Source organism: Schistocerca cancellata, chromosome 8 (assembly GCF_023864275.1).
Source record: "Schistocerca cancellata isolate TAMUIC-IGC-003103 chromosome 8, iqSchCanc2.1, whole genome shotgun sequence".
Lineage (NCBI taxonomy): Eukaryota > Metazoa > Arthropoda > Insecta > Orthoptera > Acrididae > Schistocerca > Schistocerca cancellata.
In genome coordinates this window covers 137,222,285-137,238,348 of record NC_064633.1, presented here as the reverse complement: position 1 = coordinate 137,238,348, position 16,064 = coordinate 137,222,285, and the positions used below count along the sequence as shown (strand labels likewise).

The window sequence follows — 16,064 nt, the reverse complement described above, 5'->3', positions numbered from 1 at the left end:
TTCTGTCATAAATCTTTAATGGGTCGATATAGTACACGCTTCATCAAAAATAATCATCCGATTAAAAAAAAATCATTACAATTACGTTATTTGAGATATTTGCGAGAACAACGTGCTGTTGGAAAGAGTAAACTCTCGAGTTTTACATGGTTGCCGCTAGGTAGCAGGAGTGTGCGCCCACTTCAATTCAAGTAAAAATGGTGTCGGGACAACAGAAAGCGTTTTGCGTTCTACGTTTTGCGCAGTGAGGGTCAGTATTAACTGTTCAGCGTGACTTCCGTACTAGCACAGAGCATTAGATGATGACATGAAAAATTCCGAGAAATAGGTTGTTTATGTAAAGGATAAACGCCGGACCGACCCCGAGTGTCTGACACAGATGTCGAACGCATCCGCCATAGTTTCACGAGGGGTCTGCAGATATCCGTTCGCCGTGCAGCTCGACAGCTCAAAATGCCCCCGATGTCCGTCTGGCGTGTACTGCTTCGACGTTTACACATGAAACCATACGAAATTCAGCTACTGCAAGCTCTTTGTACAGGAGAGAAACAACAACGTGTGCAACTTCCTGGCAGATTAAAACTGTGTGCCCGACCGAGACTCGAACACGGGACCTTTGCCTTTCGCGGGCAAGTGCTCTACCATCTGAGCTACCCAAGCACGACTCACGCCCCGTCCTCACAGCTTTACTTCTGCCAGTACCTCGTCTCCTTCCTTCCAAACTGTACAGAAGCTCTCCTCCGAACCTGCAGAACTAGCACTCCTGAAAAAAAAAGGATATTGCGGAGACATGGCTTAGCCGCAACCTGGGGGATGTTTCCAGAATAGTTAAAGTTTGGAAGGTAGGAGACGAGGTACTGGCAGAAGTGAAGCTGTGAGGACGGGGCTTGAATCGTGCTTGGGTAACTCAGTTCGTAGAGCACTTGCCCGCGGAAGGCAAAGGTCCCGAGTTCGAGTCTGGGTCTGGCACACAGTTCTAATCTGCCAGGAAGTTTCAAATCAGTGCATACTCCGCTGTAGAGTGAAAATCTCATTCTGGGAACAACGTGTGCAGTTCTGTAATTTCTCACTTGGAAAGGTGAATGGTGACAGTTTTCTCCCACGCTTGGTGTTTCGTTTAAATGCAAAGGTGAACCGTCATAATGTGAGAATATGACGTGCGGAAAAACCAAATGAAGTTTTACAAGACGAGGGGGACTATCCAAAATTTAATGTGTTTTCACGGGAAAAGGTGTATGGTCCATTTTTCTTTGCCGAGAACACTGTTACAGGAGGCACATATGACGATAAGCTTGAGGTCTTCCTTTTCCCTCAGTTGAAGACTGATTCGAACGACTTCATTTACCAACAGGATGGGACACCGCCACAATGGCATCTGGAAGTCCGGGAATTTGTAAATCGAAGGTTACTGAACGATGGATCGGTCGCACTGGACCAAATTATTCAGCCTTACATTACTGGCCTCTGAGGACACGGGACCTGACTGTATGTGATTATTTTCTGTGGGTGTTTATAAATGACCATGTTTTTGTGTCTCCATTACCAACAAATATGAATGAACTGAGACATCGCGTAACAGCAGCTGTGGAAGCTGCAACTCGAAACATGCTAGTTACAGTGTGGGGACAATTTGAATACCGCATTGACATATGCTGTGCATCTCAAGTGGAGGGGGGGGAGGCATATTGAACACCTATGAAAAGATATGAAAAAACTTTTTTGTGTTTTCGTTCAAAAAAATCATTGTAAATGTTTATTAATTTCAGAAATATAGACGTGCCAAATCGGATGATTCTTTTTGATACACCCAGTGTTACAAAGAATTTTACTTTGGTGTGGACCCACAGTCATTTAAAACTTTTTTAAAGATATAACGGCCATTTCACTGTACACCGGGTTTTATTTCACAATCTAGATTTCGGCGTTAGGCCATTTTCAAGTCATACAACTAAAATAGATTAAAGCACCATAAAAATACTAGTAACACAAAAGTAACACGGGAGACAGTTAATTTAATGTATAGGCTGCAGGATTTGTTCTGTTACTTACATATCAAAAATCATTAGCCTTGAGTAGAACACAAGTCATCATCAAAATATGTACCTTCGGTTATATAAACCGATTTTGTCATAGGCAAATGCGAGAATTTTGTGTAATAGGCTAATATACTGGCAATTAACATTACTTATTCACCTGGTATGGTTGTGGAATAAAATAGGTAACCAAATCACAGATCTAAACTTCGCCACATTGCGTCTCCGCAGCCACTGACACAAAACATAAGTGAAACTATGGTCAAAGACCATCATGAAGACATTCCAGTTAGCACCATGTCATCTGTGGTATATCATAGGGACAGGTAGTGGGCCTCTTAATTATACAAGCTGTTTAAGTTATGTTTGAATGGGCAAAAGATACAAGTGTCTACATTATATGAAGAGCCAACTTTCCAGTTTCCATGTAAAATCGTGACCCACACCATCGTACTTAAAAATACACCGAAGTACAATGTTGCAAGATAGTGAAATATTTGATTCATGGTCAATTATAAAATAAGCAGTTATACATTGTTATGAATTACAATCATGTTTAAAAACTGATCAGTTATATAAAATAAGTGGTCACAAACATCGTTGGAATTTAAATTTCTTTGTATAAAAGCCCCAATGATTGTTATAAAATTGTGTACAATGGTACCAAGAATAGGGAAAAAAGTGGGACAGGGGGGCGGGATGGGTGCATAGTGAATGAGAGTATGGTGCGCATTAGATTTAACAGGAATGGACCAGATGTATTAAACAGATAAGGGGTGGAGGGGTACTGATGTGGGAGGGAAGGAAAGATGGGATAGTCCGATTATGTAGATGAGGTGAATGGGAGGGGAAGACAAGGGGGAATAGCCTATGTGCACAGTGTTTACATGTGTTTCCCATATATACACCTACACCGCAATTTTACTTAATAGGTGTTTAAAAGGAACAGTAGTCCTCTAACGGTATTCAACAGCTGTAGTAGTGTACCAAATATTAAAAACTTAAAATATGCAGGACAGTTCTTCATTATAAATTTAGAAATATAGTGCATGACACCAGTTGCTCCATTATTTTAAATTCTACTCAAGTCTAACCATTTTAATACGTAAATAAGACAAGTCATGCAGTCCAGATATTAATTTAACCGCCTGCCCTGCTATCTTTATGATACTTGTACTTTTATCGTGCTTTAATCTGTTGCAGTTCTAACACTTGAAAATGGCATGTGGTCTAAATCTAGATTGTGGAATAAAGTCTGTTGTGCAGTCAAATTGCGGTTATATCTTTCAGAAAGTGTTATAAAGGAGCCCAGAGACACTCAGTATTTATTGCACAATAATATTGTATCAATCTATTGCACGAAAGCGTGAGGTCAAGGACGGTAGAATGCTATTGAGCAATATTTATTTCTGAGACACGTCGGTTGTCCCCTGATGTCTTAACAAAAACGAACAAAAATAAAAATAAAATGGAAGGAGTCAAATCAGGCAAACTATTTACAATTGCATAAGCTCAAGAGGCAGTTGTAAATGCTGTACACCAAGAAATGCATGTGGAGTATCAGGTGCAGTAATCTGTCACTCGCGCAGACAGGAAAGCAAATGTAAGAGCGCCAAAGCGGCTTGTAACGCGCGCCGTGGCCGATAGAGGGCACCTTGGACTAGCACAATGCCGTGTGGTGGAACCGCCAGTATCATAAGGACGTTTGCTGCAATTTTGAGTTTATATTTTAATAGGCTGTAATTCTCATAAGCGTAATAGTTACTGTCACATCTTACACGGGTTTTACTTTTGTCTTGTTAGTAATCTTGATATACAACTTTTATTAAATTTCCTTATGGTACTAGCGGTTCCTGGACTCCATCGGCCACGGATCACCTTACCTGTCGCTGGAATATTTGGTTTCCGTCTGTGCGAATGAATCGTTATTGCACCTGATACATTCTACGCATTTCTTGATGTACGGCATTTACAACTGCCTCTTGAGCTTTTGCAACTGTGTGTACAGCAATAGCGCTGCTGCTCTTCGTTAGTATCGACGTGTTAGAGGGATTGTGAGAGGTTTTCTTTCCACACAAGGGTTGGAGAACATGATTCGGAAGTTCGAATAAACTTCCGATTTGGGAATTGCTCCTGGAGGAGGTCGACGGCCAGTTGCGCCACAAATTGTTGGAGAAGTTACTGCTGCCGTGACCGAGGATGCTGGACGCATTGTGCAATCTCCAGGCGGTGCACGAACTGTGTCACGACAGCTTAACATTTCATGGACCATTTTTCGAAAAGTGCTGCGAACGATTGTGAAATGGTATCTCTGGTGGGGTTCCAGACTGTCGTGGATGCAGATGTTCGTCACACTGAGTAACTTTTGTAACCTGGGACGAAACAGGGTATGCAATTAACAAATTTTACCTCTCATGCGGAAATTAAAAAGTTTTTCTTTCAATGATTTATTCGTTAGTTCTCTTTCTCTCGTCCTTACAAATGTTTCCGCAAAGTTTCTTTGTCCTGCGATCTCTCGATTTCATGGGGATCCCCTCAAGTGCCGGAAGTTTAATTGTGGCCACCATGTACAGTATTAACCAATAAGAGTGATGTATGCTGTGCAATTTATATTGATTTGGGAGATACGGGTGTAGTTATATAAGAGAACGACAAACTTACGTCGGATTATTTTCATTTCGTAAACTATATCAATCACAAATTGAATGGTGAAAACCGTAGCGAAGTAATGGTGGCGCAAGTACTGCAAGCTCTGATATTCATTTGATAAGCTGAATACAGCAATCAAAAGTAAATTCCTATTTAGCCTAAAGGAAAAGAACTTGCTGCTGCTTGTGGTGACGACGACGACGATGATGATAATGATGACGATGAAGAAATAATGTTATATGTTCTTGACTTATTGGTCATTAGTCCTTGTGGAAAGTGGATTAACAGTTCACTGTACCGGAATATAACACGTGGTGATATGGCAATCTATATCGCTCGAATTAAAAATTGGTGAGTTTCCTGGAAGATGCTGTAAAATATCAAGAAATCAAAGAAATGGGTAAGAGGAAATACACTGAAACGTCCCCTTAGAAAAATTAATGAATTACTGTGCTGAAAAAACCGTTACCTTATTTGATTTTCAAACAGCTGAGCAGAACTGAACGTACTCAGACATTTCGCTCTTTACGTATTCTGATCAACACTAAACTGACACACAATATTGTTAGCGCAACGCAATCTGACTTTCAATAATCTCTACAAATAATGGCCCTGACTAACATTAACCTATACCTTTCACAAATCACTTACCTCACAAAAATCTTCGTTACTCGAACTACTGCAGTATAGCGAGCGCCAATACTGCGAGCTAAATAAAGGATTCTAACTACTGAAGGCACTAACTACTGATAGGCATAGTCAGCAAATGAAAAATTTTGATAAAGAACAAACAATGTATTTACCTTAATAGTGTTCAAAATTCATAATATATATAGCAGTTCATGACATCCAGTCTTAAAAATTTACTGTCTCTGATGGACACACGTCCAGATCATACGCTCTCAAAACTCCGCCATTTCTCACCCCACATTCACCACTGCTGGCGGCTCACCTCCAACTGCACAACGCTACGTGCTGCTCACAGCTAACTGCCCAACGCTACAATAGCGACTATTACTCCAACAATGCTAACCAGCCACAGACTGCACACAGCACAGCCAGTGATTTTCATACAGAGCGCTACGTGGTGTTACCAACATAAAAACCTAAACAGCCTACTTACAACACTACTGGCCATCAAAATTGCTACACCAAGAAGAAATTCAGATGCTAAACGGGTATTCATTGGAAAAATATATTATAATAGAACTGACATGTGATTACATTTTCACGCAATTTGGGTGCATAGATCCTGAGAAATAAGTACCCAGAACAACCACCTCTGGCCGTAATAACGGCCTTGATACGCCTGGGCATTGAGTCAAACAGAGCTTGGATGGCGTGTACAGGTACAGCTGCCCATGCAGCTTCAACACGATACCAAAGTTCATCAAGGGTAGTGACTGGCGTATTGTGACGAGCCAGTTGCTCGTCCACCATTGACCAGACGTTTTCAGTTGGTGAGAGATCTGGAGAATGTGCTGGCCAGGGCGGCAGTCGAACATTTTCTGTATCCAGAAAGGCCCGTACAGGACCTGCAACATGCGGTCGTGGATTATACTGCTGAAATGTAGGGTTTCGCAGGGATCGAATGAAGGGTAGAGCCACGGGTCGTAACATATCTGAAATGTAACGTCCACTGTTCAAAGTGCCGTCAATGCGAACAAGAGGTGACCGAGATGTGTAACCAATGGCACCCCATACCATCACGCCGGGTGACACGCCAGTATGGCGATGACGAATACACGCTTCCAATGTGCGTTCACCGCGATGTCGCCAAACACGGATGCGACAAGATGATGCTGTATACAGAACCTCAAGTCATCCGAAAAAATGACATTTTGCCATTCATGCACCAAGGTTCGTCGTCGAGTACACAATCGTAGGCGCTCCTGTCTGTGATGCAGCGTCAAGGGTAACCGCAGCCATGGTCTCCGAGCTGATAGTCCATGCTGCTGCAAAAGTCGTCGGAGTGTTCGTGCAGATGGTTGTTGTCTTGCAAACGTCCCCATCTGTTGACTCAGGGGTCGAGACGAGGCTGCACGATCCGTTACAGCCATGCGGATAAGATGCCTGTCTTCTCGACTGCTAGTGATACGAGGCCGTTGGGATCCAGCACGGCGTTCCGTATTACCCTCTTGAACCCCCCGATTCCATATTCTGCTAACAGTCATTGAATATCGACCAACGTGAGCAGCAATGTCGCGATACGATAAACCGCAACCGCTATAGGCTACAATCCGACCTTTATCAAAGTCGGAAACGTGATGGTACGCATTTCTCCTCCTTACACGAGGCATCACAACAACGTTTCACCAGGGAACGCCGGTCAACTGCTGTTTGTGTATGAGAATTCTGCTGGAAACTTCCTCATGTCAGCACGTTTTAGGTGTCGGCACCGGCGCCAACCTTTTGTGAATGCTCTGAAAAGCTAATCATTTGCATATCACAGCATCTTGTTCCTGTCGGTTAAATTTCGCGTCTGTAGCACGTCATATTCGTGGTGTAGCAATTTTAATGGCCAGTAGGGTAAAATGTGTTTCTTTCAATGGTTTATTCGTTAGTTCTCTTTCTCGCCTCCTTACAAATGTTGCCACAAATTTTCATTGTCCTGCGATCACTCGTTTCCCAAGGGGATCACCTCAAGTAGCGGAAGTTTAATTGTGGCCACCCTGTACAGTATTAACCAATAAGAGTAATGTGGGCTGTGCAGTTTATATTGATTTGGGAGATACGGGTGTAGTTATATAAGAGAACGGCGAACTTAAGTAGGATTCTTTTCATTTCGTAAACTATATGAATCACAAACTGAATGGTGAAAACTGTACCGAGGTAATGGTGGCGCAAGTACTGCAAGCTCTGATGTTCATTTGATAAGCTGAATGCAGCAATCAAAAGTATATTCCTATTTAGCCTAAAGGAAAAGAACTTTGTGCTGCTTGTGGCGACAATGATGATGATGATGATAATGATGGCGATGAAGAAATAATGTTATATGTTCTTGACTTCTTGGGCGTTAGTCCTTGTGGAAAGTGAATGAACAGTTCATTGTACCAGAATCCAACATATGGTGATATGACAATCTGTATCGCTCGAATTAAAAATTGGTGACTTGCCTGGAAGATGCTGTACAATAGCATGAAATCAAGGAAATGGGTAAGAGAAATTAGATGCGTTGAGGATGTTACAATGGGTGTTATGAAAATGAAATGAATTTAGCAGGAGTGAAGTTGTGAGGACGGAGCATGAATCATGTATGGATAATTTATTCAGTAGAAATATTTTCTCGTGAAAGACAGAGTTCTAGGTTCTTCATGTTTGACACATAGTTGTAATTTGGCACGAAGTCTCAACTGAAATAGAGATTAGTGTGGCACATAGCCAAAGAAAGGTCAAACGCATTTTTTGCTCAAACGATACGACCAGTACCTAGAGGATGATGGATAAATGAGGTTAAAGAATAGGCTGGACATGCTTGGAAGCTCCGCCGATCTGCTCTTGAAGGGCCATTCGGGACCGACTGACCGCCGTGTCATCCTCTGCCAAAAGAGTAAATTGTACAGGGTTATTACAAATGATTGAAGCGATTTTAAAGCTCTACAATAACTTTATTAGTTGAGATATTTTCACAATGCTTTGCACACACATACAAAAACTCAAAAAGTTTTTTTAGGCATTCACAAATGTTCGATATGTGCCCCTTTAGTGATTCGGCAGACATCAAGCCGATAATGAAGTTCCTCCCACACTCGGCGCAGCATGTCCCCATCAATGAGTTCGAAAGCATCGTTGATGCGAGCTCGCAGTTCTGGCACGTTTCTTGGTAGAGGAGGTTTAAACACTGAATCTTTCACATAACCCCACAGAAAGAAATCGCATGGGGTTAAGTCGGGAGAGCGTGGAGGTCATGACATGAATTGCTGATCATGATCTCCACCACGACCGATCCATCGGTTTTCCAGTCCCCTGTTTAAGAAATGCCGAACATCATGATGGAAGTGCGGTGGAGCACCATCCTGTTGAAAGATGAAGTCGGCGCTGTCGGTCTCCAGTTGTGGCATGAGCCAATTTTCCAGCATGTCCAGATACACGTGTCCTGTAACGTTTTTTTCGCAGAAGAAAAAGGGGCCGTAAACTTTAAACCGTGAGATTGCACAAAACACGTTAACTTTTGGTGAATTGCGAATTTGCTGCACGAATGCGTGAGGATTCTCTACCGCCCAGATTCGCACATTGTGTCTGTTCACTTCACCATTAAGAAAAAATGTTGCTTCATCACTGAAAACAAGTTTCGCACTGAACGCATCCTCTTCCATGAGCTGTTGCAACCGCGCCGAAAATTCAAAGCGTTTGACTTTGTCATCGGGTGTCAGGGCTTGTAGCAATTGTAAACGGTAAGGCTTCTGCTTTAGCCTTTTCCGTAAGATTTTCCAAACCGTCGGCTGTGGTACGTTTAGCTCCCTGCTTGCTTTATTCATCGACTTCCGCGGGCTACTCGTGAAACTTGCCCGCACGCGTTCAACCGTTTCTTCGCTCACTGCAGGCCGACCCGTTGATTTCCCCTTACAGAGGCATCCAGAAGCTTTAAACTGCGCATACCATCGCCGAATGGAGTTAGCAGTTGGTGGATCTTTGTTGAACTTCGTCCTGAAGTGTCGTTGCACTGTTATGACTGACTGATGGAGTGCATTTCAAGCACGACATACGCTTTCTCGGCTCCTGTCGCCATTTTGTCTCACTGCGCTCTCGAGCGCTCTGGCGGCAGAAACCTGAAGTGCGGCTTCAGCCGAACAAAACTTTATGAGTTTTTCTACGTATCTGTAGTGTGTCGTGACCATATGTCAATGAATGGAGCTACAGTGAATTTATGAAATCGCTTCAATCATTTGTAATAGCCCTGTATTTGCTATGGTGTGGCTTGGGGAGGAAGAGGGTTAGCACACCGCTCTCCCGGTCGTCGTTGGCTTTGTAGGCCTCGGAACTAGCATTTCTGACTCATGTAGCTCATCAGTTGGTATCATGAGGCTGTGTGCACCCCATTCCAGTCCTGCCGCCAAGGAAAAATCCCTGGCAGGCCCGGGAATGGAGCTCGGATACCCCGTCGTTTAGCCAGACACTCATCACTCAGCTACGAAGCTGGACACATTGGAAGGTTGTAAGACGTGTATATTTCTATTGTCTGTTGTCAAACCACAATTTATGAAAGATGTTTATATTTTATTAAGAGGATTAAGTAGGAATAATTAATATTTGTCATGTTGGAAATAATTGTGGTAGCAGGGAATGTCTGCACCAAAGCATTGTTGGCAAGAGAGACCGCACAGTGATGTAATTTTAAAAAGGGCGGGAGAGACCGCTTATGGATACATTTTAAGAAAAGATCGGGAAAGACCGCGCACTGATACATTTTGTAATGGTAGCAGGGACTGTCTGCACCAGAAAGCATTGTTGGCAGGAGAGACCGCACTTTAGCGTTCGTAGGAAATCGGTAGTAAGCGACAAGTAAAGCGAGTCGGTAGCAGGTCTGAAGCGAGAGGTTGAGAGGAGCGGTGTGCCTGCCAGCCACCAGCTATGATTTACAAGAGATTATAAACGGATGTACAGAGACATCAGCTAACTATCATCATAAGAGGAACTAATATTATTGAATTATTTTTTTGAGAAACTCAAGACTACTGAAGGTATGTTTGCGCAATGCTAGGTGTAAGATTATTGTAAAAATTAAGTCCCATTTGAACGTTTGTAAAATCATTTCATTCAGAATATAATTAATTTTTGCCAGCAATATTGCGTTACTGATTATAATCTATCCCAAAAACCATCAACGTAAAACATTTGCAAAATTTTATTGTTCTCAAGAACAAGTTTAACTATGAATTACGTAACGTCAGTCAAATTAATTAAAGAATAACGTCAGCTTTGGTAATAAATACAGCCACTTATTATGACAACCCACCAGCAGCTAATAAAGTATAGTAAAACAGAGTAAGTATATTCGTGTCGCAGTTCGATGTAGCAGTCAGATGACGATCCAGTAACAGTAAAAAAAGTAAGGAACAGTTTTGGGTTATTGCAGATAACGACTGAGGGCCACGACGACGACACATTCTATGTTTCGTCGAAATAATCAGAAAATCACTTTTAACAAGCAGCAATAAAATTTGTATGCGAAGATTGACAAAGAGAATTAATTTCAATGGGAAGATTTCATTTGTTATTATTAAGCAAGAGATAGAAATCAAAATGGAAGGTTTCATAGGTTATTGTAAAAGGGAAGGTTGCGCAGCAAAAGAGATATAGAGAAGACGGGAAGGTTTCAAGGTATAGCTTGAATATCGTTATATGTAGAGATGCCCGGAACGACTCTTCCTGAACGAGCAGATTAAAAATCAGTGGTGATGATGAAGATGATCGTGATAATGATTACGATGACATTGAGGTGGAGGAGGAGGAGAAAGAGGAGGAGGAGGAGGAGGAGGAGGAAGAGGATGAGGATGAAGAAAATGAGGATGAGGATGTGGAACTGTAACTTACGAAGAAAAAACTGTTTAATAATTGATATGAATAAGCAGCTCCTTAGAAATAGAATGAGATTTTCACTCTGCAGCGGAGTGTGCACTGATATGAAACTTCCTGGCAGATTAAAACTGTGTGCCCGACCGAGACTCGAACTCGGGACCTTTGCCTTTCGCAGGCAAGTGCTCTACCAGCTGAGCTAACGAAGCACGACTCACGCCCGGTACTCACAGCTTTACTTCTGCCAGTATCTTGTCTCCTACCTGCCAAACTTTACAGAAGCTCTCCTGCGAACCTTGCAGAACTAGCACTCCCGAAAGAAAGGATATTGTGGAGACATGGCTTAGCCACAGCCTGGGGGATGTTTCCAGAATGAAATTTTCACTCTGCAGCGGAGTGTGCGCTGATATGAAACTTCCTGGCAGATTAAAACTGGTTTGGAAGGTAGGAGACGAGATACTGGCAGAAGTAAAGCTGTGAGTACCGGGCGTGAGTGGTGCTTGGGTAGCTCAGATGGTAGAGCACTTGCCCGCGAAAGGCAAAGGTCCCGAGTTCGAGTCTCGGTCGGGCACACAGTTTTAATCTGCCAGGAAGTTTCATATCAGCGCACACTCCGCTGCAGAGTGACAGTCTCATTCTGGAAACATCCCCCAGGCTGTGGCTAAGCCATGTCTCCACAATATCCTTTCTTTCAGGAGTGCTAGTTCTGCAAGGTTCGCAGGAGAGCTTCTGTAAAGTTTGGAAGGTAGGAGACGAGATACTGGAAGAAGTAAAGCTGTGACTACCGGGCGTGAGTCGTGCTTCGGTAGCTCAGATGGTAGAGCACTTGCCTGCGAAAGGCAAAGGTCCCGAGTTCGAGTCTCGGTCGGGCACACAGTTTTAATCTGCCAGGAAGTTCCTTAGAAATAACTGCAGTCTTGCGAGAGCGAGCATAGTGCGCTGCTGTTGGATGAAGATCATACCTCTTTCTCTCGTACTCTTGCATCTTGATATTTGGAAAGAAGGCATTAGTACTTACTTTCCGCGTCTGCGAGATGCTGGACGTGACACCGAAGGCGGACATGAGAATGATGACCATGGTGTAGTAGTAGTAGCCCTCGAGGAACCACACGATCAAGCTGAAGACTTGGAAGATGTAGAGCGGGTTGACCACCTCCAGCAGGAACAAGGTGAGGATGCTCTGCATCGGCACATCTATGTCGTTCAGTCCGTAAACAGCTTGTCTGTCGAGGAGCAGAAATAAAAGATAAATGAGTGACGGAGTATTCTGATCTCAAGTTCAACAGCGGAACAGCTGAACGCAGCAACTGTTTCTGAAACAGGAACTGTTATACATGCAACATGAAAAAGTTTCATGCAGTAAGGCGATTCTTTTCGATCACATTCAGAACAGCCTTTCATTCCGCAATAAAGTTCCGCTGTATGCACTTAAGAGCGTATTTCCTCAGTCAGCTCTTCCACTGTCACATGCTACGTAACAAACGAAATGACTGCCGACACTATGTAGTGCTACAGCGCCAAGTCTTGCCAGTCAGACAAATTTCTTCGTCCAGTGAACAGCTGCCAGTAAAAAGGCGAGACCACGATGTTCGGGTCACGAATTTACTTCAAATTTTGAACACCTTCATTAAAACAACATAATGTGCAAGTGGAAAGGTGCACTAGTATGGCAGTCCCGAGAAAATCGCAAGAGAAGTCTTACGCGCCTATTATGTAAGTTATGTAACCGTGCAAAGATGCTCATCGAAGAAATCATTGTGGCGAAGTGAGCCGGCACGGTAGCTGAGCGTGTTCGGTCAGAGAGCTGGTTGGCCTCTGTAATAAAAAAAACTGAGTGGAAGGAGCAACAAACGAACTTGAACGGATGTCATGTGACGTCCGCAACGACCAAACACAACGATTAAAAAAAAAGAGGGGTACCTGCCCTCTGTAATAAAAAAACTGAGTGAGTGGATCAACGATAAACTCGAACAGACGTCATTAAATGTGCTCCCCGAACAAATGCAACGAACGATAACGAAGAAAACGAAATTCGTAAAAAAAAAAAAAAAGTAAGCGTAAGCGCGTTATAAAAGGTTCGTGGACGAGGCAATAGTTCGAATCTCGAAAATACTAATTTTTTAATTTTATTTTTTTCCATCACTGGTCACATTATTTAATTTATTTTTGTAGCGCAATGTAAGTTCTGTGATATTCAAAAAATTTGCAGTAACACTATTCGTTCTTGGTACATCAGCAACGTTTCACCGCTATGCACGTTAACTGCCGAATGCGGCCTGCCTCTCTGTCTGGAGTTCGAAGCGTCGAGGTGCAAAGTAGTTCCCAGACTGCATGTACAAAGTATTTCACAAATCCCGACAGGCATACATTTTCAGGAAAACTTTACGCGTTTCTTCGTTTACTTGTCGATAGTTATAAATATGTTTGTTCTAATAATGAAATGTCATCAAAAATAGTAAGTAGTCGAATAACATGAAATTCGCTAAAACTTCATGCAAATACAGGTGTTTTTTTTTAAATTATATTACCTCTCAAATGTCATATCAATTAAATGATATGACCAGTGATGAAAAAAAAATAGATTACTAATTAATTTTAAGTGGGAGTCGAACTGTCGCCTCATTCACGGCGGGGAACTCGAACGCTAACACTTGACCACCATGTGCTCTTACATCCGGTATCTTCGCATAAATTCACACACATATAATACACGCATAAATCTTCTCTTGCGATTTTCTCGAAACTACCAAAGTAGTACACGTTGCTACTTGCACACTGCGTTGTTTTAATGGCCCTCGAAAGGTGTACAAATTTTGAAGTAAGTGTGGGATCGCAACACCGTGGTCTCCTGTTGTTGAGAAAAGCGGCGACGTTTTGAATGCAGGACGTCCTGGTTACCTTCTCTGCCGCTAGATGGCAAGAGTATGCATTCTCCCGGCTGCAACGGATGAGCAAAGGCAGACAACAGGCGCCAACCCCACTGTATATATTTTGTTTTCGCTAATTAACACATATATCATCAACTATACAAATTTAAATAAGCTCTTTGGAGTGTGTTGTTTATGACATCTCTGACGAAAGTGAAACTGTCGCTGTTGTTACTTTGAGCTTATATCGTCCCCAGTGAAATACTAAAAAAGACTTAAAAACAGTATTTATAAAGAAGAGATTTTTAAAAATTGTAATAATTTCTCTGTGTAAGGTTTGAGGACAAAGAAATATACAGAACACTCGAAACAAAATGATCGAAAGAGACGACAAGATACGCTCTTTTGTTAATTTTTTAGTCGTCTTCACTTCTCCTCTTGGTTGCGTGTAGACGGACATCTTGCGAGTGCTGACAAATGTAAGCATATTTGTATTAATTAAGCAGATAATGTAGTGATTTAATATTATTGTTCACTTTTAATTTGTAAGAGGTGATCCCGATTTCATGTCCGACTTTCTTGAATTAACCTGCATTTGAGTAATTTACAGTGCAACCTTTTTTACGTGGAGATATTAACTTACAAAAATTAACAGAAGCGAAAAACTCGCCCGGTATTAATGTAAGCTACATTTTTCCCCACACCCATTCGATGTTGCAGAAAATACGTAGCTTTAACATTCTTATTTTCAGTACGACAGCCGAGAGCCAGAGCCAGGACTCCGACTACAATGCAATGGTTAACGGAGGTAAGAAAACATACTCTCACGCGTGCGTGGGCCGCAGTTGTAATTAATAACTTAAGATTTTTGCTTTAAAGTGAACCGACTAGCCGAGGAAATTAATATGAAAAGTTTATTTCATTGTTCAACTTATATGTTCATGTTTTAAGATTCAGCGAGCCTTACAGTCATTAACGTAACAAATAATTTCCACTGAAGATTAATAATGTTAAAAAGAGAGACTATTTCACAAACGCATTTAATTGTAAGTCAAAACTGAACGAAATATCATTTTGATTAAGGCCCACCATGTAAGTCGGCAACAATCACCATTACCAAGCAATTTGTGTAGTAAATAACAAATTAAATTACGACGGCCGACGGACGCGAGAAGCTTTACTGTTCATGTAAATACGGTATGAGCACTCACGTAAATATTGATCACGCGTAGTATGCTGGCGGTGCTGGGACGGTGAAATAATTATTCAGCGATGTCCGCAGCTCGTGGTTTTACGGTAGAGTTCTCGCTTCCTGCCCACGGGGTCGCGGGTTCGATTCCCGGCGGGGTCAGGGATTTTCTCTGCCTCGTGATGACTGGGTGTTTGTGTATCCTTCATCATCATTGGCTCGCAAGTCGCCGAAGTGGCGTCGGCTAAAAAGGACTTGCAATACGGCGGCCGAACTTCCCCGCACGGGGCCTCTCGGCCAAAAAAATGCAGGGCACGATGCTGAGAAAGACGTGGTTAGTTAAATTGAATGACTGTCACTTGACAGTGCTCGCTACAGAGTTAGTTGACAAGTGTCGGGACACTTGAGCGTCTTCTGCAATATGCGATATGTCCAAGCATAACGCAATGGTCGAACAAAACTTCTGGAAACACAGCGAGTAATGCACGCTTGAACATAAAAGCTGATGCTAGCCAAGCCTGTTGGTCGTGATGATGTATTTGACAACGAAAGGCACCTGTGCAATGTCCTCAATGAGTCGCAAGTCTCAGTTATACACAGGATAGTGTTCAGTGCAATTGTGAGTGCATTGTGTCGGAGCGAAGTGAATCCGAACCTCGGCAAATTGTTGGTGCTCGTAAGGTGGGTGTTTCCATAACCAAGATAACCGAAGTCTCTGGCACTTCAAGAGGAACCGCATCGAAGGTGCTCGTATCAAAAAAATATTTGCATCACCTCGGTTCCGAGAGTTCCGGAACCTGTACAGAAAAT

At 42.5% G+C, this 16,064-nt stretch overlaps 1 protein-coding gene across 1 annotated transcript in view; it reads right to left on the bottom strand.

The window, feature by feature from the left end:
* The window catches only part of LOC126094752 (polyamine-transporting ATPase 13A3-like), a 397,184-nt gene that overhangs the window by 118,770 nt on the left and 262,350 nt on the right, over positions 1-16,064 (bottom strand). Inside the window, exon 7 of the mRNA XM_049909302.1 lies at positions 12,217-12,421. Within this exon, the coding sequence (XP_049765259.1) occupies positions 12,217-12,421 (205 nt within the window). The remainder of the gene's footprint in view (positions 1-12,216; positions 12,422-16,064) is intronic.